This window comes from Syngnathus typhle, linkage group LG10 (genome assembly GCF_033458585.1).
Source record: "Syngnathus typhle isolate RoL2023-S1 ecotype Sweden linkage group LG10, RoL_Styp_1.0, whole genome shotgun sequence".
Classification (NCBI taxonomy): Eukaryota; Metazoa; Chordata; class Actinopteri; order Syngnathiformes; family Syngnathidae; genus Syngnathus; species Syngnathus typhle.
In genome coordinates, this window is record NC_083747.1 from 5436228 (window position 1) to 5464213 (window position 27986).

Here is a 27986-nt window from a genome sequence, read left to right on the forward strand (position 1 = left end):
CTTCGGGGGGGGGGGGGGGAATGTCAGTGAACCCCATTCAACAGAAGCAATATTTATATTTGCTACCCAGCTTGAGCCATGTAGTGCAATCGTTTATTTCCATAAATAATCGAGACGCCAACATTATTACCAACCGGCACTCTTCTTTTTTTTTTAATTTTGCAAAATGTGTACCATATACTCAAAAGCGCCAACGTAATTGACGTCAATTATGTGAAAGATATTTTAATATAGGATCACAAGGGTGGAGAACAAAGCTGCCTTTATATGCTGCTCAAGTTTGTTTATATTAAGTTTAAACCATGCAACTTTGAATTTAAAGCGAAAAAGATGTCGTGATTAAATAAACACTTTCGGAGGATTATTTAGTATAGATGAGAAACGTGTAGTTAATGATACTTTGCATCTGTAAGCAAAAAGGAGTGAGATTTTTTCTTTTTTAATGAAAAACATTTATTGACGCCCTCATGCTCATCCTCCCTTGAAGCAGTTTTCTTCTAATTTATGGAAAGTGATGTTCTGTAAAAAATCTCAATAAGTGGCCCCCTAATTCCTCCCTCCTTATTCACTCTCATTTAACTTTACCTTCCTTCCGCTGTCTTTTATTATGGAGGGGGCGGCCTGGGGGGTGGAGAGCCCTGTCTATTGATGACCTCACGGGGCCGTGCGGCGGCCGCGCGGCACGCTGGAGCCGCTGATTGGACGCCCGTGTCACAGCGCCACTTCAAAGCCGGAGAGGAGCTGCGGGACCGTGGAAGAATGGGCGGAACGCATCATTGTATTGCTCACCTCTAAAAAAAAAAAAGAAGAAGAAAAGAAAAGGAAAGAAAAGAAAAAAACGCTGCTTGGATTCATAAATATAAAAAGATCCTCTAGAGGAGGGCTGTGGGTTTTTTTTTGTGTGTGTGATGGCAACTTCACTTCTAGGGGTGAGTCTCCGAAAAGGACTTTCTTACTGCTTCAATTAGTTCTTGTCATTGGCTGCTCCTCTCCTGCTTGGGGGTTACACTTTCAAATCTGGGGGCAAAGTTACAGCAAAGTCAGTGCTTGGCTTCTATTTTCGGTAGATGGGAATAAAGTTGTGTCTGGTGCGCTTCTCTTGTTTGTAAAAGTTTGTCCAGGTACGCAGATTGCTGATGCAAGATTCAAGGCGTCTTTTTTTGTTCATCGCATGTTGAAATCAGTGCGCTCGCTAACTTGCTGCTTTTGTGTCCCTTCAGGAGGAGCCGAGGTTGGGATCGACTCCTTTAGCCATGTTGGCTGCAACATGTAACAAAATAGGGAGTCCGAGCCCTTCGCCTTCCACCATTTCGGATAATTCCTCCTCTTTCGGGAAAGGCTTCCACCCATGGAAGAGAGCCGCCGCCAGCAGTTGCAGTCTGGGCTCCGGCCTGTCCGGCTTCGGGGTGTCCCGCAACGGCTCGGCCATCTCGGACTCGTTCTCCTCCAACGGCTCCACGGGCTCCAGCGCCTTCTCCCTCACGTCCGGCGCCTCACCCGGCTCGCACTTTGGAAACGACTACTCCGTGTTCCAAGCGTCCGTGTCGAACGGCTCGCAGGAGTCGAGCCACCAGCCGATGTTCATCTCCAAAGTGCACACGTCCGTGGACAGCCTGCAGGGCATCTACCCGAGGATGAGCGTGGCGCACCCGTACGAGTCGTGGTTCAAGTCGTCTCATCCCGGCATCCCCGCCGGAGAGGTGGGGACCACAGGGGCATCCGCGTGGTGGGACGTGGGAGCCGGCTGGATTGACGTTCAGAACCCCAACGGAGCAGCACTACAGACGTCGTTACATTCCGGTGGACTGCAGACGTCCTTGCACTCTCCCCTGGGCGGATATAATTCTGAATATTCCACTTTAAGTCACTCAGCCTTCAGTACTAACCCCTCTCCGCACCTGTTGTCCACCGGCCAGCACCTGATGGACGGCTTCAAACCGGTGCTCTCCTCGTACCCGGACACAACCCCATCTCCGTTAACCGGTGCGGGGGGTGCCATGCTCTCAGGGGGTCCGCCCGCCTCCTTAGCGGCGTCCCCGAGGTCATCGGCGCGGCGCTACTCGGGCAGAGCCACCTGCGACTGTCCCAACTGTCAGGAGGCAGAGAGACTGGGACCGGCTGGCGCCAGCCTCCGGAGGAAGGGCCTCCACAGTTGTCACATCCCGGGCTGCGGGAAAGTTTACGGGAAAACGTCCCACCTCAAAGCGCACTTGCGCTGGCACACCGGCGAGCGACCGTTTGTGTGCAACTGGCTCTTTTGCGGCAAGCGCTTCACGCGCTCCGACGAGCTCCAGCGACACTTACGCACGCACACCGGGGAGAAAAGGTTCGCCTGCCCGGTGTGCAACAAGAGGTTTATGCGAAGCGACCACCTGAGTAAGCACGTCAAGACTCACAGCGCCGGTGGGTCGGCGGGTTCGGGCTCTGGAGGCAGCGGGGGTAAGAGGGGGAGCGATACCGATAGCGAGCACAGCGCACCGGGGAGCCCCCGGTGCCACTCCCCGGACCTGTTGCACCCGGCCGAGGCGAGACAGGGTGTGGTGGGCATGAATGGCCTCTAACTCTGCTTGAATGTCGTTTAAAGTGTGTGAACCACAAGAAAGTGTCGGGAGATGTTCTGCAGAGACATGACAGTGGCGGACATTACTGTACGTACTGTGTGCGTAATGCTCCATCACGGGTGTCGTTGAGAATGTGAAAATATTGGCTTAGACGTTTCTCATATGTGCACAAAGTTCCACCGTCTGGCCTTTGGGATTATCTCGGACTTGAAGATTATACAATACTTTGGTGGATGTTTCATCAAAAAAGGCCAACATATTTCTTGAATTATCCTCTACTTTGGTGCACTTGTACCATCGCAACTGTCATGAATAAAATAGGCCTATACATTTCCCAATAGTGACATGCTAGGCAATATACTTTGGCGTATCCACAATATATTTATTAAGATAATGAGCTATAGTGCATTTGTCCATAATCCATTTTTAAAGACAGTGGATAACATTTCGTGTATGCATAAAACTTCATTTAATTTAAAATCAACCAAAACAGTTTTTACGAAAGGGCATTCAAGTGTATTTATACTAAAGTATATGCACAATAATGAATTTCTTTTGTAAGAGAATAAACCTATACATTTTTTTTGTATGCAAAATTACAATAAACAATGTTGAAAGAATGGGCTTATTTTGAAACATAAACGATCATGTCTTAAGAAAATAGGAATTCACTCTTTTTCCTGTTGAAAAATTAATGTGTATACACTCATGTATCCACAACGATCCATTTGTATTGAGAAAATAGGCCCCTACGTTTTTTTTGGGGGGGGGGGGGCTGACTTCCGCACAACGCTCCATAATAAGTGTATTTTATCGTGAAATTAGGTCAGTACACTAATAATTGAGTACATGATACTAAGCGTTCAAAAGTCCATGTCATTAATTGGGGAAAATATAGGCCTAGATGCATTATTGGAAAAAAAAAAAAACGTGACAGTGAAGATAACAGTGCAATGCTCCATCATGCGTGTCGTTTATTTAGGGGAAAAAACAATACATTTCTTTTTAAACTGACATGTTGCTGTTCTAATAGAAATATCCTCGTGTAAAAGTGGAGGGGAAAGTTTGGTTCACGCCTTATTGTGCATTTTTTGGAGGGGTTGCAAAAAGTTGTGCTGTCATACATTTTGTTCACGGGCAAACTCTGGCACTTTATATAATTGAGAAGGAGAGATTAACATAGCTCGGTGTGGAATAAAAGGAATATAATTATGGGGTGGTTTTATTATATCTGACCATCACACACACAAAACACACACACACTCCCAACACACACACACACACACACAGTTTGTGTCCAATCCACATGTGCGTCAAGGCAAGTTTGCAGTTGAGGAGGTCGATCGTGTGACTGCAAAATGTCTGTAAATATTGAACCATGTAGGTTAGAATATATACGCCCATGTCAAAGGTGAGTAATGTATTTGTCCAGGAGACGATTTTGTATAGCTATTTCTAGTTGTATATGGACTCTAGTAAATATTTGAAAATATACGGAGATGTACTTTGAATTTTTTTGCTTTGACATGTTATAAAATGTATTGTGGGGAGTTCTATTTAACCACGACCTTTCTTGTATTTAGGGGTTTATATGATTAGGCGCACTTTTGAATTTATTTGTAAGGTTTGGAAATGAGTTACAGATTACCCAGTCTTGTTTGTTTTTGTTTTTTTTATTTAAGTAAGCATGTTGTAAAGTGATTTTAATTTTACAATGATGTCATTTTTTTTCTCCTTCTGAGAATGGCTTTTTATGTGAGCCACTCAATAAAGTCAGTATGGACTGAGAATCACTTTGTTGGGTCGATTAAACGATTGGCAATGAGTTATTTTTTTCTATGAAGGGAAATCATTCTGTATGTTATTTTGAACCATTTTAAAGATGGGTTACTTATATTTACTTACTTTATATTTTACATTAACGGGGCCTTATTTTGTATTCAGTTTCAATAACTGCATATGGGGTTAAGTATCAAAAAATGAAAATACATAGCTATTTGGGCTGACTTAATTTATTGTTTATGAAAATTCCTTTAGGCCAATGTATTAGCAGCTCTATGTGTGAGTGCTCTAAATTTTTATTTCAAGTTTGACTTCATTTACACTATTTTAATTTTGGTTGTGAATGTTGCTTTGTCGTATATTGAAAACGTACTGAGATTATATCTATTTAAAATAATTCAGTCATGAAAAAAGCGTTTATCCCAAGTGACACTGTTAATTGCCCAATCAAAAAAAGTGACAACACTAACGCATTTTATGAATTGAGAACATGCACGTACCTGGCGGCTGCAGCCGGGGTCTGCGAATCTTATTTTGACTTAATGCAAATAAATGTAAACTACTTACATTTTCCCTTGTAAATTCAATTTTTACATCAGCTTTGTATTCAAGAGTAAAGTGGACAAAACTGGCCAAGTTTCACCTATTAAAGCAAACAATTTCTAGTAATTGCTCTATATATCATTTTATAAAGACACCAGTATGTATTTGATTTTTTAATTTAATTTCAATTTTATCATCGTGATTATAAACATCAAGGCGAATTCAATTTGCGCTCTGCATGCTGTATGGCTATTTGTGTTGCACAATACCTCGAACACGAGATAATAATGTAACAAAAACTTTAAGAACTATAATTGCAGAGTACGCGAAAGAAAGAATATCTAGGTGTTAAAGGCGGTATTTATACATTCCAATAAATACATTTTTAAAGTATTCTCTACTGAAAGGATGAACGTGCGCGTCTACTTCAATATGCAACCTTTTAGCGCCCTCTATCGTTTAAAATGCTTTTGCAAACTATGTAAATTCGGATCAATTTTTAACTTTGACAAAACTCACCGAAATCAAGTTTTGTTTTCAAATAACACATAATTATCCTGTTATTTGATGCTGTCAAACAAGAATAAATCTACCAATAGCTACAAAGAAGTAATTTGCAGTAGTGCTAACCCATGCTGCAACAAAACAACTTTGACCCTCTCATGTCAAAATTATAAATGTATTTGCGTCTTTATGCATTAATGTTAAAGATTTAAGTTGTCTTATTATCTCAATTTTTCACACCAGTACATCCATCCACACCAAAAGTGTCAAGAGAAAATGTTAATGCTTCATTTTCTGAAAATCAAATGCCATTACTCTATGCCTAGGATACAGATATAATAACAAAAAAGGTCAGAGGTGACACTCAAAAACGTCTATTTAAAAAAAACATGAAGCCATTACATGTTGGGTCAACTGAGATCCTCTCTGGACATATGCAGTCAGCTTACCGATGAGGGTATATCGTCATCAACACCAACTCTCCACAAGGATCAGAAGGCTGCCAATCGTGGATGAAGAACATAGCAGTTAGATGTGAATAGTGTTTCCAGCCAAACCACATATTGACCCAGTCAATTGAAACACAAGCAACAGTCTCAAGATCAACTGTTGCAACTCTTTTCCCAGACAAAATCACAGGCTTGGTAACTACCACTGCTACCAAATGGACTGATCTTGAGTTTTGGATAACATTCAAAGTACTAAAACAAGTCAGAGTGTTCGTACTAACTCTGACAGGGTACTATTTTAAAATGAGTGAAACAACCAGCTGAAGAGTTGCAATGGAAAAGTATTCTCAGATATAAAATAAAAATGTATTTTCTTTTTCAGTGACTGTAATTGGGCTCCATCTTATTTAATTTATACGACCTTTATTTCCCAACCTTTATCATACTAGGGCAGCCATTAAAAAAAATCTCTCAAATACACATTTAAAAAACAATACTTATCATGCGCATTGGCAAATCTTGTGAAACTTCACCTCAAAAAGCAACCATTAACATTTTAATCCACCAGTGAGTTTTTCTTTGCTTTTATTTTTTCATTATATCATATGGTAAAACATATTTTGAAATTTTAAAAAACTTACAACAGATTGTGTCCATATTTGGAGGTTCCACTTAATACAACACAGTATAGATAGTTTCAACTTAGACACTGGGCACGATTTTAAAGCCTTACATTGCACTGTTGTTGACTATTGTGATGCTATGAATTAACTTAACTGATTCAGAGTTGGTCTCCATATTGACTCAGTGAAACCAAAAAGCATGACCGTTGGGAATTAAAGGAATGTTAGTGCATTGGCACCACCATGTGGCTAAAGTGAAAATACCTTAAGATCATTTTTCTTGCAAACTGAAAACAAAAACGAAGCAAGGCTGGATGCGTTCACCAAATGCTGAAAAGCGTTCTAAGACTACTTATTGATCGCATTGATGGATGAAATTTGAATTAAAGTAAGCCATTGTCTGCAGGTGAATAAAGCCATGCGCTAATACATAATTAATTTACAATTTAAATGCAGAATAAGATTTTCAACTGTATTAATATGAAGTGCCATTTTACGTATCATCATATGCACAAATATATGTAGTTAAATCATATATAGCTTGCAAAAAAAAAATCATGGCCCTGTGCATGATTATAAACATGCCAGCCTTCGTGTAGTTAATGAGTAAATGGTCAATTAGATAGCATGGCTGCTGTCCTTGACGGGGTTAACTCCAGTTAACCTTCCTTTGGGGTTTTATCATACAAAAGAGCAGTGATACCCAAACAAAGTAAAATCAGTACTAAAAAAAAAAATCCTCCACAGACAACTCCTTAGTACTATTGGGGAACCAGAATAGCAGAATTTACAGCACTCTGCTGTATTTTTATTATTATTATTATTATTATTGTATCTAAATTAAATATATGTATTTGATTTAAATCACACGTTTTAGCTTCCAGTGCAACATATTTCGTCACTGGCACGCTTATCTAGAAGCCCCCAAAACCGCCGCTCAGTTTCAGGTGTTGTAATCTCTCCTGCGTAAACACCGAGATGCATTGTGGGGGATGTAGTCCCACACAGCGAACAGGCCCCTCCTCCACCGGGCAAAGGTGTCCCTCCTCAGACTCGCAATCCCAACATGCTTGGTGTGTGTGAAGGCAGAGCGAAACCGTGACGAGGACACGCTTCATAAATCTAACAGTTCATGCTTTTGGAGCTTTTTCTGACATCGCAGCAGAGGAAAAACTACAAACATCTCATGCCGACGGTGGGAGATTTATTCTGTTTTAAAGTATCATCGTTATATACAGCATGGCTCGATACTGAAGAGGCAGTTAAAGCGTTATTAATGTGTAACCACTGGACACACACACCTGTCAGGACGCTGAAACACTTCTTGTTTTGTGTCCTGGGCTACTTTCATTTGAATGTATATGAAAATATTATGAAAATCAGTTTTACTATATTTGCTCAAATCATTGGCTACATCTAGTGGTGAAAATAGACAGTATGGACAGTTCTCAACTAGAGGCGCAGAAAGACTGTAAACGTCAGAATGCCTGACAAGACGAACCTGTTTTTGTGCATTGGTAGTAAGAAAGATTATTATTGATGACTGACTCATTGTGACATGCATGTCATGAATGAGTTGAAATCTCTTTAGAGCAACAACGTGACGCTAACAAGTGAGGCTTTCTTCCACTTTCGGGTACTGTTTCCCTACAAGAGACTCTCTGTACTGAAGAAAAAGTAACTTGAGCAGTCAAGTCTTTGTTGTTTCGTAGTTATGTGAAAAGTATTTACTTGAGCCATAGGTGACAGGTATTCCTAGTTGCAACTACTTCCTTTCTCAAATCTAGATGACAAATGGTGCGTATGTAATGTAGAAAAATGCTGATACAGTGATCCCTCGCTACTTCGCGTTTCGTTTATCGCGGGTTCACTACATCGCGGATTTTTTCCAAATTAAATAAAAAAACATTTAAAAGTCAAAATAAAACTTCTAAATTGAGGAAACGTGTCTAACACCTTTAGGACAATGTAGTGTTGCTCTAAATGTTTGTTTACATTCCTTTAGAAGTCCGTTTTCACGTGTTAGCACGATCGTTGTGTTCACTTTATTGTTCGTTTACAACTTGGGGAGGTTAATATAAATTTGAGGAGTCTAAAGGACCTATAAGCAACATTACTGCCTTCATTTCAGATTCATTTTCTTCTTACCACAGTCTATTTTTTTCCCCCTATTTACAGATGAAAATATGGCAAACTCCTTGCCGTGTGCAGGGAGTCTTATACGAAGCAAATCTGAGGGGACATTGATTGATCTGGATGAAAATGCTTTGGATGGTAAAGATCAGAATGGTAATGTCTTTAAATTTTAAACAATATCATAAAGTCTTCAAAGCAGAATTATTGCTAAAATTATGCTTTTTAATAGATGGAAATGTGCCTCAAACAAGAAAAAGCTATTACAAGTCAGGACAAAATCCTTTTTGGAATAAGCTGTCTGAGTCAAATCCTTTCTTAGATGACATTGTGCACAGCAAATCAGATAAGCTTATTTCCAACACATCCGGCACATTCCACGAGACTATAAACCACCTGAACACAAAAAATGGGGACACTATCAGCACATCTTCAGATGAGGACAACGCAGGGCAATTCCTGGAAAAGAAAAACAAAGATAACAGATCGGGGAGATGGAGGAGCGCCAATGACCTTCTGGATGGAAATTCTGAGCAAAAGGCACCAAAAAGGGGAGACATCTTCAAACCACCACAGCCTGTTTTAAATCCTGATTTTGAGTGGCTAAAAAATGATAGAGAAGCCTATAAGATGGCTTGGCTGAGCCACCGACAGTTAACTCGCTCCTGCCTGGACCTAAATCTGATAAGTCAGAGTCCCGGATGGGCTCAGACTCAGGCTTCAAACTTTCAGGTCATCTGCAAAATCGGCCATGATGGAGGCACAGTCCAGCTGCCAGACTCGGAAATCAGTATTTCTGTCCCAGAAGGCCACGTCCCTCCTGGTGAAGTTCAGGAAGTAACACTGAAGGCAATGCTTGACCCTCCTCCTGGACTCAACAACAACTACATGACCACTATGAGTCCACTTCTGGAAGTAGTCCTCAGCAACATCAACACAAAAAGTTCCATTTCCCTGAAAATTAAACTGTCCGGAGAAGTACGGAGAGACCCGCTGAGTCAGCTCCTGACCACAGTGGTCGGACTCTTGTCTTGCAAACGAGAAGGGCCCTATATTAGAGTGAATGACTGTAACATTGTCGAGAACATGATGCAGATGAAGCTCCAGCAGCTGAAGACACATTTTTATGTGATAGCAGTTGCAGAGGCCTCAGCTATTCAGTCCCCGGCTATGTCAGTCTGGGATTACCTTCACCGCCAAATCACTGTTGCCATCTATGGCCCCAGGTACATCCATCCGTCTTTCAAGGTTGTAATAGTTGTGTGCTGTCACAAAGAGGTACCGTCAAAGCTTCCCTTTTCAGATATTTGTCGAGGTAACAAACAACTGCCTCCACTCGTACTGCAGCTCTGGGGAGTGCATCACTTTAGGACTGACAATCTGCATGACCTGTTTGTTACCACCACTGTCAAGGGCTCCATGTTTAGAATAAGACTTGAGGACAAGGTGAAAGAAGTCAGGCAGAGTCAGCTGAAAATACGAACAGTGCTGCATTTACCGGTGGCCTTATCTTATCCTAGCAATAAAGACATAGGTCCATTTGAGTTAGACCTGCAAATAACCGAATCAAACTCCAACCCCATTGCGCATTTCCAGGTCCCTTCGCCTCCAGCCGCACCCATTCGATCGGAAAAACGCATGTCAAATCAGACGAGTAGAAAAGTCGTCCAGGTGTCGAGAACATCCTCAATTCCCGAGGATCGGTCGCCAGATTTCCCTATATTCAAAGACGGACCTGTGAACCTAAAATGGTACGGTGTAGCCCTAAAGTCAGTTCTCCGTCAATCACGTGTGGACTACCTTCTGGAGTACTTCAAGGGAGACACCGTGGCTCTCCTATCAAAGGCGACTGTTAGATCCGTGGGGAATTCAAAGGGAAAGGAGTGGTACATCGCATTCCTCAGGGGGAGAACTGGTTTGATACATTGCAAAAATGTCAAGGTCATTACTGCAGATCAAGTGATTGACTTCACCGGAATTCGCATGAGCACAGAGGTGCTCCTGGACAACATGACTCTGCCCTTCATGAAGCTTACATACATGTACTCGGATATCCAGACACTAGTCACGGAGCATCTGACCAACTGGAGAGGTTTCGCAAATGCCTTAGGGTATTACAATTTGTCACTGGACAGTATTACTCGCAGAGTTGCTGAAACGGAGGCCGACAAGGTGGCCTGTGTGCTGGAAAAGCTGAAGGAAGACTGCCACGCGGAGAATAGTGGCAAGAAATTCCTACACGAACTTATGACTGTAAGTAGAACGATATTTCACATTCACATTGTCAACAATCGGCAGTTACGATTTTGTTGTCATTAATCTGACTAGTGTGTTTGTCTTTTAAGGGTCTGTTAAAGATGGACAATATCAGTCTTGTGGCCCAGCTGATTCAGAATACGGTTATCCTGTCAACCGCTGTGGAGGTAGGGATTCGATGGAGGGAGCTCGCCGATAAAATGGGAAAGCTGACCAGTTCTCAGATTGCTGTCTATGAGGCCCCACACAGAGGAAAGAATGGAGAAGTTGGGGCTCAGGTCAGTTTATCCGTCTTCCAGTTTTTCTCAACTGCAGTTATTTTGACGACACTCTGGCTTATATGTTGCTGTTGATTCATTTTAAAAACATCATAAAAGTGGCACAAATTGTATTGTTGTTCCTCAATGTCTTACAGTTGATGTGGAAACCTGCTTACGATTTCCTGTTCTCTTGGAGCCAACGTTACGGACACAGTTACAGAGACATGATTCAAGACCTTCACTTGGTCCTAGATAAGATGAAGAACCCCGCTACCAGACAGTGGAGGCAGCTGACCGGCGCCCTCATCACAGTCAACTGCCTTGATCTCTTTCAGGCCTCTGCATACCCAAAGATCTAAGCACTTTGTAATCAGAGCACCATCCCTGCACTTCTTCTGTTTATCAACTGTCTTTGCCCTTTAACTGCAACAGTGAAAATAATGAAGGCCGGTTTATTCATCAGTACATTGTATTAATCTAAATGAGATAACACTTAACAGTAACTTTTTAGCACTGAAACTGAAATTTACTTTTTTTCTGTACTCATAAAATGTTAACATTAATCAAATAATTATGGTTGCCATATGTTGTATTGTTTTTTTATTATTATTATTATTACTGTGCGCTTCCAGACTTTCTTTTGAGTAGAGGTTCTATCACTTATATTTGAAACAGTTGATCTGAAACACACAGCAACTCTGTTGAGACACCAAGTAATGTGAAAGTCATTTACATGCATTAAATTGTATGATTTATATATTTCCTAAATGCTCTCCCAAACAGATATGAACATGTACTTGTAACATCACATTGTGGAAAGCACCGTAATGTCCGATACACAATGTTGCCAAATATTTTTAAGATGCACTATGGATCAAGTAATGCCATCCTCAATAAAGTGTTGCATTTGATGGAAACAAACATTAACTGCAATAAACCATCTGAAGGAATCAAATATGAAAATAAATGTGACTTTGTATGTACACGATGTTGCTGTAGTGGTCTGATTTTATTCATGCTTTTCTTTTTGCAAGCACTATTTAAACTTCAGTTACAGTTGAAAGCACACGCTGCTTAACTGAATTGATTTTGGGTGACGGAACTCACCTGAGGCAAAATAAATCTGCAAATTATAACAGGAAATAGAGCCAACTGATTTGGGTGATTTTAGAAATGGAAATTGAGGTCAAGGGCACACTGGATTTAGTTCAAAACATTTAACAATAATGTAATTTTTAAACAGTGGTTGAAACCTAAAAAAAAAGGCTTTTTTAAAAGTACTAAAAATATGCATTAAAGACATAAAAACAAGCATCAGAGGTGTGTAAAATGATGGCAAACAAATGCAAAACAGGATTTGGCCAAATAACACTCAGGTTTATTTTAGAATTGACTAAATAAAACACTTTAGTGATCAATGCTGAGGTTTGAGTAGAGTGTAAAGCTTACTTACATTGCAAACACAGTTGAAACTCTAAAAGTCGATTTCAAATAAGCCGCCTTTGCATACTTTCTAGGTGTGCGTCATTCGGAAAAAGCCTGGAGCTTACGCACACCTCGTTAAGTATTTCCGGTCGACAGACGTGACGTTTAAAGTTATTAAATACAACTTAGGAATTTTGCATGGTCAATTTTTATATGGTCACTGTATTTTAATAATATAGTGCATATATTTCTTTTAACTCAACAGGTTTCGGTCTCCTTATTGAAGATGAAAAAAAGACGCTCAAAATATGTCATGACATGTTTTAACCAGGTGATGGCGCCATTGTTCAAACTATATCGAATAACTCTGAGCTGTTCAGAATTATCTACCAGGGCATAATAAAGAATAATATTAGTATAGTTCCTTAATATCCGCATCAGCAGATTTAAAATCCCATTTTGAAGATTTGCTGCAAACTCGAAGCTATAATGGAGTAACGAGCCACTGCAAATTAAGATAAGTGAGCTTGGAAGTTTGTGGTAGGCTGCTTTCTGCAGCCAACAAACTTGGGAGCCATCCACAAATCACTTTGTATGAACAGAAGCATTCCTCTGTCCCCCTTGGGTGCACCAGGCTTCATTTGAGTTGCCGCCATGATTCCATGATATATGTTGGGGCCAAGAAGTCATTTGGCTTTCAATTTATTAGCTTGCTGATTTATGCTCACTGCGGAGGCTGTGATGGAGACTCCTACCACAACACCCACCCTCTTTTACTTTACACCCTAACAATCTAGTAATGGATGACGTGAAAGCTGAGCAAGTTGGGTAATTAGAAAAGTCAGGTGGGTGGGGAGAAAAACATTATACCAGTTAATAAGCATGCACTTCATTTATCAGGGAGGATTGAGTCAACCTGATTAAAAGTGTGTGGGGGGGGTAGTGATAAGAGTCGCAGTGTTTGAACATAGTTTGTGGCCTGCGAGGAGTGTGCTTCTTTTTTTTTTTCCCTGTGCTTTGTGGATTTTCTTTCAGTACTGCCGCTTCCTCAAGCATTCATTTTTTAAAAACATACCAAGATTATTCTTTTGTTCCATTCAGAAAATCCCTGAAACATACGATTGAGAGTTAGCAGCATTTTTGCGGTGTTACAAGGTGTGCGATGCCTTTCTTCTGACTAACAGCCTGCACGGAGCCTCTTCCAATGACCACCGCTGGGAAGGAGGAAGCTCCATTACCACATGACTCACTGAAAGAAAGAAAGAAAGAAAGAAAAAAAAAATACAACGTGAAGTGTTTGGCAGCGTTTCGGAGCAGCTTTGTGAGTAATCTTTGTCCACATCCTGGCCGCTTGACTTTTCTCTCACTTTTTCCATCTAGCGGTCTTACAGAAGTTGAATTTCATGAAACGAAGCACACAAATGAGCCCTTTGAGCTTTGCGAAACATCAGCGGAGAATCAGTCAGTGAAACCATGTTAAAAGGAGTCCAAATTATTTATAAAGCCCTGAATCAGCTCCTTCTTATTTGGATCCAATGTAATCCTATGTGGTGGTCAAAAGTTTTGTCAGGTGTACAGCGACGGTGTGGGGGATGTGCAGAGAGCGTAGTTGCTGACAGGCCTGATGCACCAAGCGTGACACTCCTAGTCCACCAGTGATCTAAAAACCAGATGGAGTCAACAGGGTTAGCGTTGAGGTATGCTGATAATCAGCAATGTGAGAGTTTCCATAACACACATGCCTGCCATCGTAAAGTCTCGGATTGATGAACTGCCACCGCCTATTGTTCCCAGCTGACTTTGAGTAAAAGGTCGTCCAGTAGGCTTTATTATTATTTCTTTTATATTCATATGTTGGCCTATTTGCAATGTCTAGTGCTTAATATGTGCAGTCCACACTATTATTTCACTTGTTTGTTCGAATTTGATGATAGTGACAAAAAGGTTGTTTAATGTGAAAATAGTTTGTCTATATCTTCCTGGCAATTAACTGGCAACTAGTCGAAATGTTATCGCCGTCTTTCAAAGAGTCAGTCAACTCAGATATAGTCGAATAAAATAATGTGGTGGGCCAGACCGGGCCCTCTGCCCTTATGTTTGACACCAATGCTACAGTCGCAACATTAAATCTTGGTGTGATTTCTCGTTAACAAACTAATTCACAATTTTGAAGCGTTTGCACCTACCCAGAAGAACCTCACACTACTTGAAGCTGTTGCTTCAAATTATTCGAGGTGATAATCAAGCTTGAATGACATCACGCCTTGATGACATGCCCAGCTGGGTGACCACACAACTTCCTCCATGATGAGTGAAAATAAACACAACTCCCAAGAGCAAATACACAAAAAATCTACAATCAGCTGAGCGCTTGGGGGTAAATCTCTCAAAGGATGTGTCCTTGGCTAATTTGTGTCAACCAAAGGCAGGCTGAAGGGTTCCTGTTCCAAAAACAACATCGCTAGAGAGGTAGCCCATTGTGTCCTGGGTGAGGAGGAGGAGAAGGGAAAGGAGGAAGAAGAGGTCGCAGAGGTGAGCAGAGATGCAGCTGCAGTTCACGGACCAACCTCGCATCATTTATAATCACGTCTCTCGATGCATTATGGGATATGCTCGTCCGTTCTGAACCCTCGACCCAACGAGTGGAATGACAAAACGAAAAAAGATAAGATTCCAGGCTATTTAATATAGAAGTCAGCAGGATCTTCTGCTGTGTTGTTCTTGGCGAGAGATGGGAGACCCTCCTCCGCCCAGATCATTCCCCGAGTCGTGACACACTCGCCCTCACATCTTCAGTTGATTCGCCGTGATTTGATTTAGGAGTTTGATTCATTCCGTGACCAAGTTCGTAAGTCAAATTGCTGGAATGTTAACTACGTTTTCATCATCGGAATGACATTGGTTAACATCCGCTTGTTGCTTCTTGGACGTGTTTTCTTTTTCGACTTTTGATTATGAATCTATTGCTTGCAAAATAAATATATAGTGTTTGGATTAGGACGTCTTTAAAAAATATATATTTTATATTCACTACAGAGCAGCGGGCTATTGTTTATAAATTAACATGGCTGATATTTAGGCACAAGTGATTTTGCCACATCAATTTCGCTTAGCAACAAGAGGCCATGCAAATGTGTTATGTAACCAGGAAAAAGATTAAGGGGCGATTCTGTTGATTTATGTGTCTACAGTTTGTCTAGTACGGAATCAAAATTTGATCCCGCTTGTGATGTTGTTCTAATGACTCAGGGATTATTTTTTATTTATAACATTTCCCTTGGAAGATACATTGGAATTCATCTGTGCCCCACCAATACAAAAACACCACTGTTGCACTGATATGTTGCCCAGTAGATAAATCTGTCCGATTTTATTTTTTTTTTATTCCGAGAGCTTTACACAAACGCAGCATTTTGTAAACCCAACGCAGCACCTGTTTAAAGCAAAGCCGCGATAAAGCTACTGTAACTCAGACGTTTTCATCGCGTGGGTCACTGCACTGGTCAGCCTGCTGCAGCGGCCCGGGTGAACGTTTGTGTGTGGTCTGCTGGATGCCGCCGAGCTTTTATAGACAGCAGAAGGCACGGCTCACTACGCTCCAGGTTTGAGGATTTAACTGCAGCTGAGGAGCCAAAAACACACACGCTGAATTTCCACTTCTAAAACAAAATGTAAGGGAAAAGTTAGTTAGTGTGTGTCAACTTCCACTACAGTACATCAACCTTCATTAAATGGGAATGCCTTGCCTAAGGGAGATTCCCTTTCTTATTGGCAGTACAAAAGTCATATTTTATTACTATATTTTGTCATAGAGTAGCAAGACGTTTATTCACTGCAAAAAAAAGATCAGGCAGCCTAATCCCAGTAATTCGTCGAAGACGATTCACAACAGAGAGAAATTGACGAACTGATATACTAATTAGTTTTCCCCTTCCAAGTAAATCCCTCCGGAATCGAATGTTCTCTCCCAGCCTGCTCTGCCACACTTTTCTTCCATGAACCTCTGCAGTTTTCTCATCACTGCCATTCTGATGTCATCCACATCTTCAAAACAAGTCCTTTGGTGACTCTCTTGACTTTCGGTAAAAGGAAAATAAAATCACACAAACGGTGCTTCTAATCAGACACGGATAGGATCAACACGCAAACATATGTTTTTGCCAGCGTGCCACTGCTGACGGCAGGCCTTGGCTCAGACCGAGTGCAATTGTGCAACAAGCAGGAACAGAAACTCGAAGCCCGATTAGAATGGGCAACATCAAAGCCTGTGTGCTTTAAAGACTTTCTTTTACTGCTAGGTCCAGGAGTCCTGGCTCCTCCATGTCCAGACGGCTTATAAAGGCTCGTTTTTATCCTCACCTCCCTTCTCGACACCCCAAATCATCTCTCACAGGACTGCCGCTATCAGAATAAAAAAAAAAAAAAAAAATCCCATGTCTGGATTTCTCTCCTGAATGGCACATTCTGTTACTAACGACAATGTTGTCATCCATCGCTTAACCTCGTTAGCGCCCTGGGGGTTAATTGACCTCTCTCGCCCTTTTTTTAAAGAGCCCTGTCTTTCCTCACGACGCACAGCTGATCCATCTCGGCGAGCTGGCATCGAACTCCGGCTCGCTTTAATGGAGTGAACGCGGATATCACAGGCAATTGTGGGAGCGTCATGGCTACATAGAAAGGGACTGCGGTTTGTTTTTGCAGCAGATACGAGTGGGCCGATAGAGAAACGTTGCCTTCCAAGGCCCCAGCAGAGAAAACAGACAGGTCTCTGTGGATCTGGCTGGGATTCAGATCGTATAGTGAATGAGATCCCGAGCTGCATTGATGTGACCTCTGGGAGGGCGCGCCATCACGCTCATTTTTAGACCGTAATGAATACTTAAAGGATCACAACGACCGAGCGGGAGCTCGTTGATAAGTGGATGAGTGGACACACGTCATGGCGTGGACTTTTTTTGTATTTGCGTGTGTCCTTTCCCGACAGTGGGATGAAGGTTAGGTCTTTATTAAAGATCAACACCGGTGGAGTTGTCCCGTGATGACATCATGTAGTTGAGAACCAGCTGTGTTTTCTCAGAGTCACTTCAGCAGCAAAGAACTGAACTCGGCAGTGCAATCTGCCAAGGATTATAAATATAGAGTTGGCCTAAATACAAGCTTCTATTTTTTTATGTATGTACCGTGCAAAAAGGCCTGCGCCACAAGCTTTGTTGTTTGAATGACCTTTTTTAACCAGTGGCATAGTAAATAACACGATGCAGTTAGCAGGATTACAGGAAATGAGGACAAAACCTATCTATGGAGAGGAGTAGCGACATTGGGTCTAGCGAGAACGTGAGATCTGGATAAAAAGAACTGCTACACTATTTTATGTTATCAGTGGTTTAGTCATCATATTGACCATGTAAAAACCTGAGACTAAATTCAAATACAAATCTCTCCACGATATGAACCACTAATCCGCCATGTTGCCAAGAAGCTTCTCTTTCCACATAAAAACATCACTAGCCTGGAACCCTCCAAAGAATTTGTTCCAGGCTGCACGTCGACCTACACTTTGTTCGTAAATTCAAACAAATTTTCCCCTTGGAAATAATAGAAATGGAATAAATCTGTTCTTTGTTGCAACCGTTGCCATCGTAACATTTTTAATCACCATGTTGAAGTCATATTTTTGACACAAGTGTTAAAAAGGGATTGAAATCAATTCAACAAGTTTGATACTCTGGAAACCATGCAGAAGAAGATCATGTAAGCGCCTGGGAGGTGAGTCTCATCACATTCTGCCATTTAATTATTGATGAATCGTTGCTTTAGCCATTTTGTAGTGAGACGATTTTCTATGTCGCTTTCTAGTTGTTTATACGCTTTTCCTCCTCTGAGGACCTGCTCCATAGAAAATGAATAAAGACTGCTCCTGACCTGCAGGTAATAGGTACTTGCTGAAATCAGTACCATGGACAGTGACAACCCACAGGTGTGTTCACCTTGACAACACACTTTCTGATTCTAGTTCGTCACCTGGATAAACCTTCATTTTAATGCTCATTTATGATCGATTTAATCTTTTTGTTACAATGTAGCCCAAGTTCCACTTAAACAAGCATGTGTGTGTTATTGGTACCTGGAGGTGCTCCCTTTGGAACAATACTTCACTCTCAGGCCTCCGCGAAGATGTAAATGGATGGTTTGGTTGGTGTTGTGACCTCTCACCCCGAGTGCCCCCCGTTTCCTGAACCAGATGCTGCTCCCGTGGACCGGGGCCTTCTCAACCTAAACAAAGTAATCCTCCACTAAACAAGATGGATATTGTATCACCGTGCTAGTAAATACCAGAGGGCCTTGCACACAAAGGTGCCTTCTCCTCTCCATTGGCTATGCCGACTCAACAGGGGGGCTCTGATGCGCGCATTGTTTCATATCCATATGCACAAAGACATAGTGTAGCCTGTGATTTATGATGCTTTTTAATGATCCTTTTAAAATCGACATTTGTGGCTTATAACCAAAACATGCCCTCTTGTGGGGAATATAATTAGAGCATGAGGGAAAAAGTTGGCCAATTTTGGCTGCATGTGCAATGTGTCAGATTGGGCTCATGCGTGTTGCATAATGAGACGCGTTTGATCTCCTTGGGATTAGGTCAGACTATGGAAACATTATTAGCCAACGTCATGTGGGTTGCATGCATGGTTGCATAAGAAAATGTGTGATTCTTGGGGTCTGTGCAGTAAAATGAAGATTGCAGATTGTCCCAAAAAAAAATTGGGCTGCGATCTGACCGAGGAGGCAATTTGTCCCTTGACGCAAAATGTTACTGATTTGGTTGCGTACGCTTTTAGTTGTATTGGTTTGTCTATGTTATTTCTTCTTCGAATGTAATGGTGTCTCATTTGTACCGTCTAAAGTGCTTGAAACATGAAAAGGTTTAGGAAATATGTTAACGTGTCATAAACAGATGTAAAGTGAAGGGTGATAATATGCAGATATGATTGAGGTTTTAATGTAATAATATGCTATCCAATAATACTGTGGTTGAAGTGGTGTGCAACTGTACTATTTTGGTTACCAGCTGCATGGGTCAAAATATTGGACCGAGAGACAGACAGACAGACAGACAGACAATGCAAAGATAGATAGAGATAGATAGACAGATAGACAGATAAGGCAAAAGCAAACAACGATTTCTTTTCCCTACTATGATGTAACGATAGAGAACCGTTATCTGGATTTCTTTTGTCACAAGAAGGCCCACCTCTCGAATGACGTCGCTTGCCGTCTCGTCCAATCGCGTGCATTCCCAAAAAGTTTTAAGCCTATAAGATGAGGGCAACTTTCTCAAGTGTCAGAAGATTTGTCCTCCCGGAGGCCTATCTATGGATACTTTGGAGTCTTCTGACTGCACAGACCTCCAGGTGGACTAACCAGAAGACTTGATGACAGGGAGGTAATATTTGGACTCTTTTAGAGGGGGCGCGCTATTTTCGTGTGGCGAGTGGAGATGTCCGAGGAAAATTTGGGGGAAGAGTCGAGCAGCTCCCCGGTCTCCCCTGTGGACAGCCTGAGCAACAGCGAAGGGGAGGCGGACACCCAGCCCAAAAGAAGCGCAAGGAAGCGCAGGCCGAGCAGGAAACAAGCCGCTGAAGACTCGGACAGCCCCATCGCGGCAGGGGGTAAGCGGGGCAAGAAATCGAGCAGCAGCGGCAGCCCGCAGTCCCTCGAGGAACTCCAGAGCCAGCGAGTCATGGCCAACGTGCGGGAGCGTCAGAGGACTCAGTCGCTCAACGAGGCGTTCGCGTCCCTGCGCAAAATCATCCCCACGCTTCCCTCGGACAAGCTGAGCAAAATACAGACGCTCAAACTGGCCGCCAGGTACATCGACTTCCTGTGCCAGGTGTTGCAGAGCGACGAGCTGGACGCCAAGATGTCCAGCTGCAGCTATGTGGCCCACGAGAGGCTCAGCTACGCCTTCTCCGTGTGGAGGATGGAGGGCGCCTGGTCCATGTCCACATCTCACTAGCACCGGGACGGCTCTGGCCCAACATGGTAGGCAGGGCCGCCGTTATTTTTCCCCACTAGATTGCACGCATGTTTTTTTCTTTGCTGATGTATAGTCCAATATAGTTCCCCCTCCCCTCCGCTAAAATCAATGCATGCCTATTTCTCCGTGCAAAATAAGTTATGCATATTGTCAAATATAGTTTTCCCCCGACTAAAATGCATGCCTGCTTATTTTGCTTGCTAAGTTTCTCCCAGAAATGGCTAGAATGCATATTTTTTTCTTTGCTGTGGTGCATCGTGCATATTGTCAAATATTTGTGTTCACCTTGAAAATGCATGATGCATTATTATATCTACTATATAGACGACTTATAGTACAGGAAACAATCAGGCAAACTACCTGATGCAAATTGTTTTTCTCCCAACTATAGCACAAGACAAAATGGCAGTTATAGTTACATTTTGGGCTAAAATGTAAAACATATTTTTTAATACAATGCATTATAAGGTTCTCTAATATTTGTTATGCAACTAAATTGTAATGTCAATAATTATTCCAACTAAAATGTCAAATATGTTCAATTAAAATGCATGTTAGGAAATGCCCCATGTATGTAGTTGAAATGCATGATGCAAATAGTCTTTTTCTAATGTGTCACGTGCAAGTAAAATAACACTCTGAACTGATTGCAATGACATCCAATACAAGAACCTGAGACTTAAATCATTGTGTGTGCGGTTGACCCTCACAGGTGACTGCTGATTCTAAACTTCTCACATTCTGACGGGACATACCTGGAGTCCAATGCTGGATACATGGGATCACTATTTAAAGCAAAGACCACGGAGGTGCTGTAGGGGATTTTTTGTTTGTTTGTTTTTGCAGCCCCCTCACACCACCCACTCTGTTGACGGTGTATTTACATGTTGTTGACGACGAATGTTGAATATATCACGGCTGACGCCTGTTAAGAAGAATTGCTTTTACTACATGTATTGGGACTTATTTCTGCAAGCAAGGCAGTGTAACTTGCATGTGTGTGTGCGTGTGCGCGCGCGTGTGTGTGTGTGCGCGCGTGTGTGTGTGTGCGTGTAATTCTCTACTGGTGGTGTAGCCCACATATAAGGCTGTCTTTGTGGATCAAACCTGTGCAAAAAATATTTTCAGAAAACATTTATTTATTTATTGGTATTACAATTAGGAATACATCCTGTGTCTGAAATATAAATACATTCCTATTTTTATTATCACTTTTGTAAATGTTTGTATATTTTTTGCAATAAAGAAAACGAGAATATTTTTGCCTTAATTTTTCTTTGCTCCTTCTAATTGACGATTGTTTGTCAGGGTATTAAGATGCACGTGAGAAACGATCTGGCACGATGACAAAAGCAGATTGACTAAAATGCCACCTCAAAAAAAGTTTTGATTACATATATAATTGCTAGATAAAACAAAAAGAAGTAACTGCAAAATACACTGCCTTAATATACATATGCAAAATGACGTATTTATTGCTCAGTATTCCTTTGCGTGTAAATTAAAGTCATGGCTTCTACCCACACATTTGCATAAATAAATAAACACTAAAGAACACATGTCAACATGCTAAGTGTTTTCATTTAATTTCTTTTTTTATTTATTCATTTGTTTTCTAAGCTCAAATATTGTAAATGTAAACTACCGATGCTGCGTTAACAAAAACCTAGCATCCGGAGTGCAGCGAATGCATTTTCTTATCGTTCCGATATTCTAATAATCTAAATTGCGTCGGTACATAAACTGACTAGTTTTTTCCAAACTACAGTTTACGTGGATAAATTAACCAACATGATATAAAGCGACTTCCGGTGTCCCGGTGCGTGCTGTCACCGCTTTGTGAAACGTTTAGGTGACGTGGGAAAGTTTTTCTCACTGTCCAAAAAGAAAGCCGTGACCGTTTGAAGGTGTGTAATTGGCCTTCGAGGCATGTATGGAATTCCCAGATGTCTATGAAATTTAAGGAGGCCGTGAAGGTAGCGTAGACTAGGGGGCCACTTTTGCTGTTTGCGTGGGCGGGAGGGGGGACGCCACAAACCCACAAACACATCCACAGGCTCTCGATTGACTTGGTGAATTTTACATTTACCTATCATAATAATCATCTTATATTCCTATTGCACTGAACGCACCACACTCGCCTTGAAATTGAACTAACGCCAATTTAAAAACACCTTTTCCCCTGGATGAAGCAATCTTAAATATGTTTCCTCTTTTCAGAAAGCAGTTGCCAATTGAGGCACACAGAATGAAACCTATTTAGAACAGATGTTAGGCTTTTTTTTTTCTTTTTTTGGGGAAGGAAAAAGTCACGTGAAATGAGCAGATGTTCAGAGTGTAGTGAGACTCACACAGTGCATTGCATCGCAGTGCACGGACGGAGGGAACCCGCATGACACGCCGAACTGGAGCCGAACCGAGCCCGACATCACGCTTATCAGCCATTCAATGGATTTTTATCTGAATGATCGCGTGGGCTTTGGGAAGTGGACGTGGGCTCATCTGCATGTGGGAGAAAAAAAAAAAGGTAGGGTATTCGAATTAAATGTGATTTATTTAAATGTATTGGAAAAGATTGCATGCCTGCGTTTTGTACTGTAAGTGCTGACGAATTTATGAATTATGCCACGTGTAGAGATTTGGGAATTTCTGTAAAGAGGTCAACTCTACCCAAGCTGTGTGCGTGTGTGCGTGCGCGCGTGCGCGCGCGCGCGTGCACGTGCGCGTGAGTGTCTCAGTGGGGCGCATGAGAATTTTCATGCAGCTGTTTGAGGAGGGAAACTAAAACCAGGCTTAGTAGTGACAGTATCTAATTAACAGCTATGTATTTCACTTGATTCTATGACTGTACAATAATTCAACATGGGGGAAAAAAATCAGATTAGCTTTATACAGTTTGTGGGGAAAAAAGCACCCATAAATTATAGTATTGTTCTGTAACGTTGATACCTGAGCTAAAAGTAACAAATAAGAGCTATACTGATAAAGAACAAATAGTATGTGATTAGCATTATCATCTTAGTAGTATCACCAGATCTAAAATAAATAATCATTTTCTATTTGTTGAAAATATTTTTCAAACAGTCCCATATACGTATCGGAATATAATTTCCCCCGTTACCTTTGAATGTATTGTCACTATAAATGACTCGTGGGATTTCTTAGGTTATTTCTAATTGTGCCCTATCAATTTTAATTAGCTAAGTTTGTCCTCTTTCCTGTTCTTCTGAATTTAAAATATAATTAAACATTTACTCAATAAATTATGCTGGATTTAAAAAAAAAACATAGAGTCAATGTTAATCTGTGCGTCAAGAAAAGGAATATTGGAACCATGTGTGCATAAATACAAAGTTCTTTGCTGGCTCTTTCAGAAAAGAGCAGGTGCAGCTTCAAACATGTCTGTGGCTTGAGAGTAAAATTTTCCAGAGAACCTAAAAATAAAACAAAACCGCCATGCACACTCGCACATACTTTTATCATAACTAATGTAAAGCTAACACTTATAAATGTTTTGTGTAATATTGAACCAAAACTTTCAATTTTATATGTATAATTATATATAAAGAGCATGTAGGTCAAAAAGTTTGGCCCCTAAATAAATAAATAAATAAATAAATGCTCCGAATAGGTTGCTATTTTATTGCCCAGGGGCCGTGTGTTTACAAAGTAATTTAAAAATTCCATTAGTGACATGAATTATGTTTAACAATAAATAAAAAAATAGAGGTTGCAATTTCATGCTTATTATAATGTCGTTAACTAGACAGCAGGTAGTTTAAAAAGAAAAACTTAAATCCGATGGTAGTAAAGGAGATCATAACAATTAGCATTCTCAAGCCCCCGTAATCGATGCGGCATAAGCCTTGCAGGATGCAATTTGTCATTTTGACAGTTGGCATACTGACACAAAGACGTACAGTAGAAAAACCATCGCCACGAATGACAGATTGGGGGGATTGGTTCCCAAACATTTAACATCAAAAGAATACTTAGGTCTTCTAAAAGAGGAAGTCTTTAATATGTTAAATGCACCCTCACTGAACACAGAATATTTATTAAGTTTCCAAATGTACCGTTTTTAGACATCTCAGAGTCTGGCCATTTTGCCATTTGCTGTCAAGTGAAAATGACATTGCAGTTCCTCAAGTCTCAGGTAACAACCAAGCACAAGTCACCTGTTTTCTGAGTTTGGTCATGTGACATTTGCAAGTTCAGCTTTTTGGCACTTTCAGCCAACAGCAAGTGACAAAATAATGATCATATTGAATGCTGCATTTTAGGCTGCATAGAACATTTAAAGAAAATAGTTGGCTTGACTTCCCTTGTGAATAATGACAAAGTGTAATGGACATTAAAATTAAATCAAAAGTGCAAGTTCACAAACAAGCTGTTTTTTAAAGATTAAATGCAAATCTATTTCACCGAAACATTTCAAATAACTTACTGTCGTGAGTCTTTTACTTTGTGGTATTACTACCCCGATATTGACCTGGGTTAGCTGATTGCTGCTCAAATTTGCAGATCGATTACATCCCGGAGAGAAAAGAAACCAAAACATTAACTTTAACAGAAGTTATTTGCTTTCAAAAAAATCTCTTTTAGTAGAAATCTACATTCAAGTGAGCAAAATAAGAATACGTGGTATGTTTTTGGCTACACGTTAAAAAGCGTGTTTGCTTTTATAAATCAGTTTCAAGGCTTGGGGACGTAATGCATTTTTCACTTGGAAAATTACATATTTTAGCTCATAATTTGGCGGCGGAGCTTTTCATCAGAGCCAAAGGCTGTCTCGTGGTGAGGGATGACGCCATGACTCAGACACGCAACCTGATTTGAATCCTTTGATACCTTTCTGAAGGGTCCGGTGGAAACCTGCTCGACCTCGGACGCGTATGATGCGTGCCACCCAGGCTGCAGACAAGACACAAATCAGTATGTTTAGGAGGAGTACACAATGATGTCACGGACAGGAAATGGCTGGGAAAAGGCTTGGCACCTCCTGGAATTGGCTACATCCCCATTGGCTCAGTGGAAAAGCTGGAATAATAAACAGGCAATCAGAAGGCGGCGTGAGCGTACACAAAGGCCGTGCAAAACTTTGCAGATGATAAAATCAGATTTTGGGGGCTCAAAGGCGATGATTATTTGTGGTCGTCGGTTGCCCATAAATAGTGGGCCCCTCTCGGAAGTATAAACACCAGATCAAACCATTTCAAATGTTCTTGTTTATGTTCAATCAAGATGTTGTTTATATAAAATATATGTTTATAGATCTATATACACACATCGAATAGATGTGAATTATATTTATATAGAGTGGAATCTCTTCGGGGGAAATAATGAGTTGTGGGACAGGTCGACCGCCACTGATTTCAAGACGTATTTTCCCATAGGAAATGATCATTGTAAAACTTATAAACCATCAATTAAGGGTTTTATTTTATTTTTTAAATAAACTATTGAGCATTCTGTACTGTTAGATGTGGGTAAAAAGATGTTAACTACTGGAAATCAAAATAAACATGCCTTGGATTCTACTAAAAAAAAACGTACTAAAAATATTTTGTGGGATTAAATAGAAATATGCGGTAGGATATATTAAGCATGTTAAAAAAGCAAAAGAAAAAGCAAAATAACTTCAGCCTCTAACGCTCACTGATCTAAATAAATGCTGCAAAAAAGAAACAAGTCCAGAAAACAAAGCAACACACACGCAGAGTTAACCCAGCTCAATATCTTAATACCTCACACTTTGGAATCTCCACTCACTGGCCACATCATTAGGAACCCTGGCGCAATTTATTCAACAATTTTTATTGTTGTACTTTGCAATGTTGTAGCACTACATAGCATTACGCAAATAAAATTGCTTGCCTCCGTCTCAAAACTTTCCTTTGCCATCAATATACGCTTCCAGCATGTGATGAAACGTGCCCGTGTGATGCAACTCCGATAAATAAATCTGTTGTTATAACTGATAGCAGAGACCTTGATTTAACTTTGATAAGAGTTTTGGGTCTGGCTCTCGATTGTTTAAGTGCATTAGAGAGACCTGATCCATCATACAAGCGCCGTGCACATCCTCTTGAGAGCAAATGCATTCAGAAGACAATTTGTCCTTTTATTGCAGTCGAGAGAGAAAGCCGCATTGCCAGAGGGGATTACAGACACAGCCAATTCCTGATCCCGTCCCTGAAGGCGCTTGACTCCCCGGGTATTAATCCCATGTGCCTTCATTAACCTGGTGGCCCACCAATAGCGGGGCTCACACTGATAATTAACGTGTCATTACCTCCACTTACAAAGATCCCCCTGTTGCTGCGACACAGTTTCAAACACTCTTATCCCGTTAAGTGGATTCCAGGAAGGCGGGATTCTTTTGTGGAAGCGAGGCAAGTCAAATTGACCATCAACACCCTCTTCTTGAGCAGACGCTCGGCGCTTATGTCAATAAATTGGAGAGAGAGATACACTACATGTGAGTTTCCTTGAGTTTTTTAATGAAAGAGAAAAAAAAAAGTGGTATTAAAGTCTAAATACAGTTCTGAGGTTGAACGCAATCAGTTACGGGACGCTGGGCGACCTCCTGTTTGGATTTAGAGACAATTTTCCTCATAGGAAATAATGGCGATGGAATCCCTCTTTCAGTTGCAGTAGTTGTTGCCATAGTAACCCATTTATTAACTTTACAGGCAAAGCATTCTTTAACTGCAATACAGCATGTGAAATACATTAAGTGCTACATATTGAAATGAATTACGATTATAAAGCTACAAATTCATGCATGGCACTTTCTCATATGAGTAATAAACAGGTTAACCATCTTGATAAACAGCAAAAAGCCTGAACTCCAGAACTCTGTGCTCATATATTGGCTTAATGTGCTATAATCACTCAAAGTTGGCAAAAATCAACAAGAGCAGTGCTCAATTTCACAAATATTTAAAAAAATGACGATGTGTGGTGTAAACATGCAATGAAGTATGCTATTGTGTTTATCAAAATCAACAGAGTTTATATGGTGTCAAATTTAACATATCCCAGGGCACTAAGAGATATATGGTGCAGGCTCAGAAAGCATAAGAACATAATAGAACATTCCACGATGAAAACCGACTCCATCAATCATGTTTCCATTGTTTACTGTGGTGAGACGTAATAACAAGGCTTGTGTTTGTTGTGTGGTGTTGCTTGGTTGTAATGTGTATCTGAAGATTTGACTGTCCTCTCTGACATTCCAGCTGGGGCGTCATGGCGACACACCATCCCTCTGATAAAGGAACCATTTGGATGTCAAGAAGAAGTCATATGAGAATTTAGTTCATGTAAAAAAAAAAAAAAAAAGGAACGCTACACATTGAAGACATTTGATTTGTTTCTACGCTGAATGTTATGTATACAGCATG

At 40.9% G+C, this 27986-nt stretch overlaps 3 protein-coding genes and 1 long non-coding RNA gene across 5 annotated transcripts; all 4 read left to right on the forward strand.

Moving 5' to 3' along the window:
* Positions 1–679: 679 nt before the first annotated feature.
* On the forward strand, positions 680–2793 carry sp8b (sp8 transcription factor b). Of its 2 annotated transcripts, none has more exons than XM_061289294.1 (2): positions 680–1121; positions 1221–2793. In XM_061289294.1, exon 2 carries the CDS (start codon positions 1254–1256, stop codon positions 2559–2561), a length of 1308 nt encoding a protein of 435 aa, XP_061145278.1. In that variant the 5' UTR covers positions 680–1121; positions 1221–1253; the 3' UTR covers positions 2562–2793. The 2 variants fall into 2 exon arrangements, with proteins under 2 accessions (XP_061145278.1, XP_061145277.1); XM_061289293.1 differs by having other exon boundaries at positions 681–929.
* Positions 2794–7497: 4704 nt separating this feature from the next.
* macc1 (MET transcriptional regulator MACC1) lies at positions 7498–12099 on the forward strand. Its single transcript, XM_061289292.1, has 5 exons — positions 7498–7657; positions 8641–8751; positions 8828–10848; positions 10941–11129; positions 11267–12099. The coding sequence occupies exons 2-5, from the start codon at positions 8649–8651 to the stop codon at positions 11468–11470; spliced, it is 2517 nt and encodes an 838-aa protein (XP_061145276.1). The 5' UTR covers positions 7498–7657; positions 8641–8648; the 3' UTR covers positions 11471–12099.
* A 7771-nt stretch (positions 12100–19870) lies between these two features.
* On the forward strand, positions 19871–21835 carry twist1b (twist family bHLH transcription factor 1b). The gene is made up of 2 exons (XM_061289812.1): positions 19871–20582; positions 21290–21835. Exon 1 carries the CDS (start codon positions 20038–20040, stop codon positions 20554–20556), a length of 519 nt encoding a protein of 172 aa, XP_061145796.1. The 5' UTR covers positions 19871–20037; the 3' UTR covers positions 20557–20582; positions 21290–21835.
* A 951-nt stretch (positions 21836–22786) lies between these two features.
* On the forward strand, positions 22787–27940 carry LOC133161325 (uncharacterized). The gene is made up of 3 exons (XR_009716064.1): positions 22787–23104; positions 25439–27058; positions 27822–27940. It is a non-coding gene; the product is annotated as an uncharacterized LOC133161325 (long non-coding RNA).
* Positions 27941–27986: the final 46 nt, after the last annotated feature.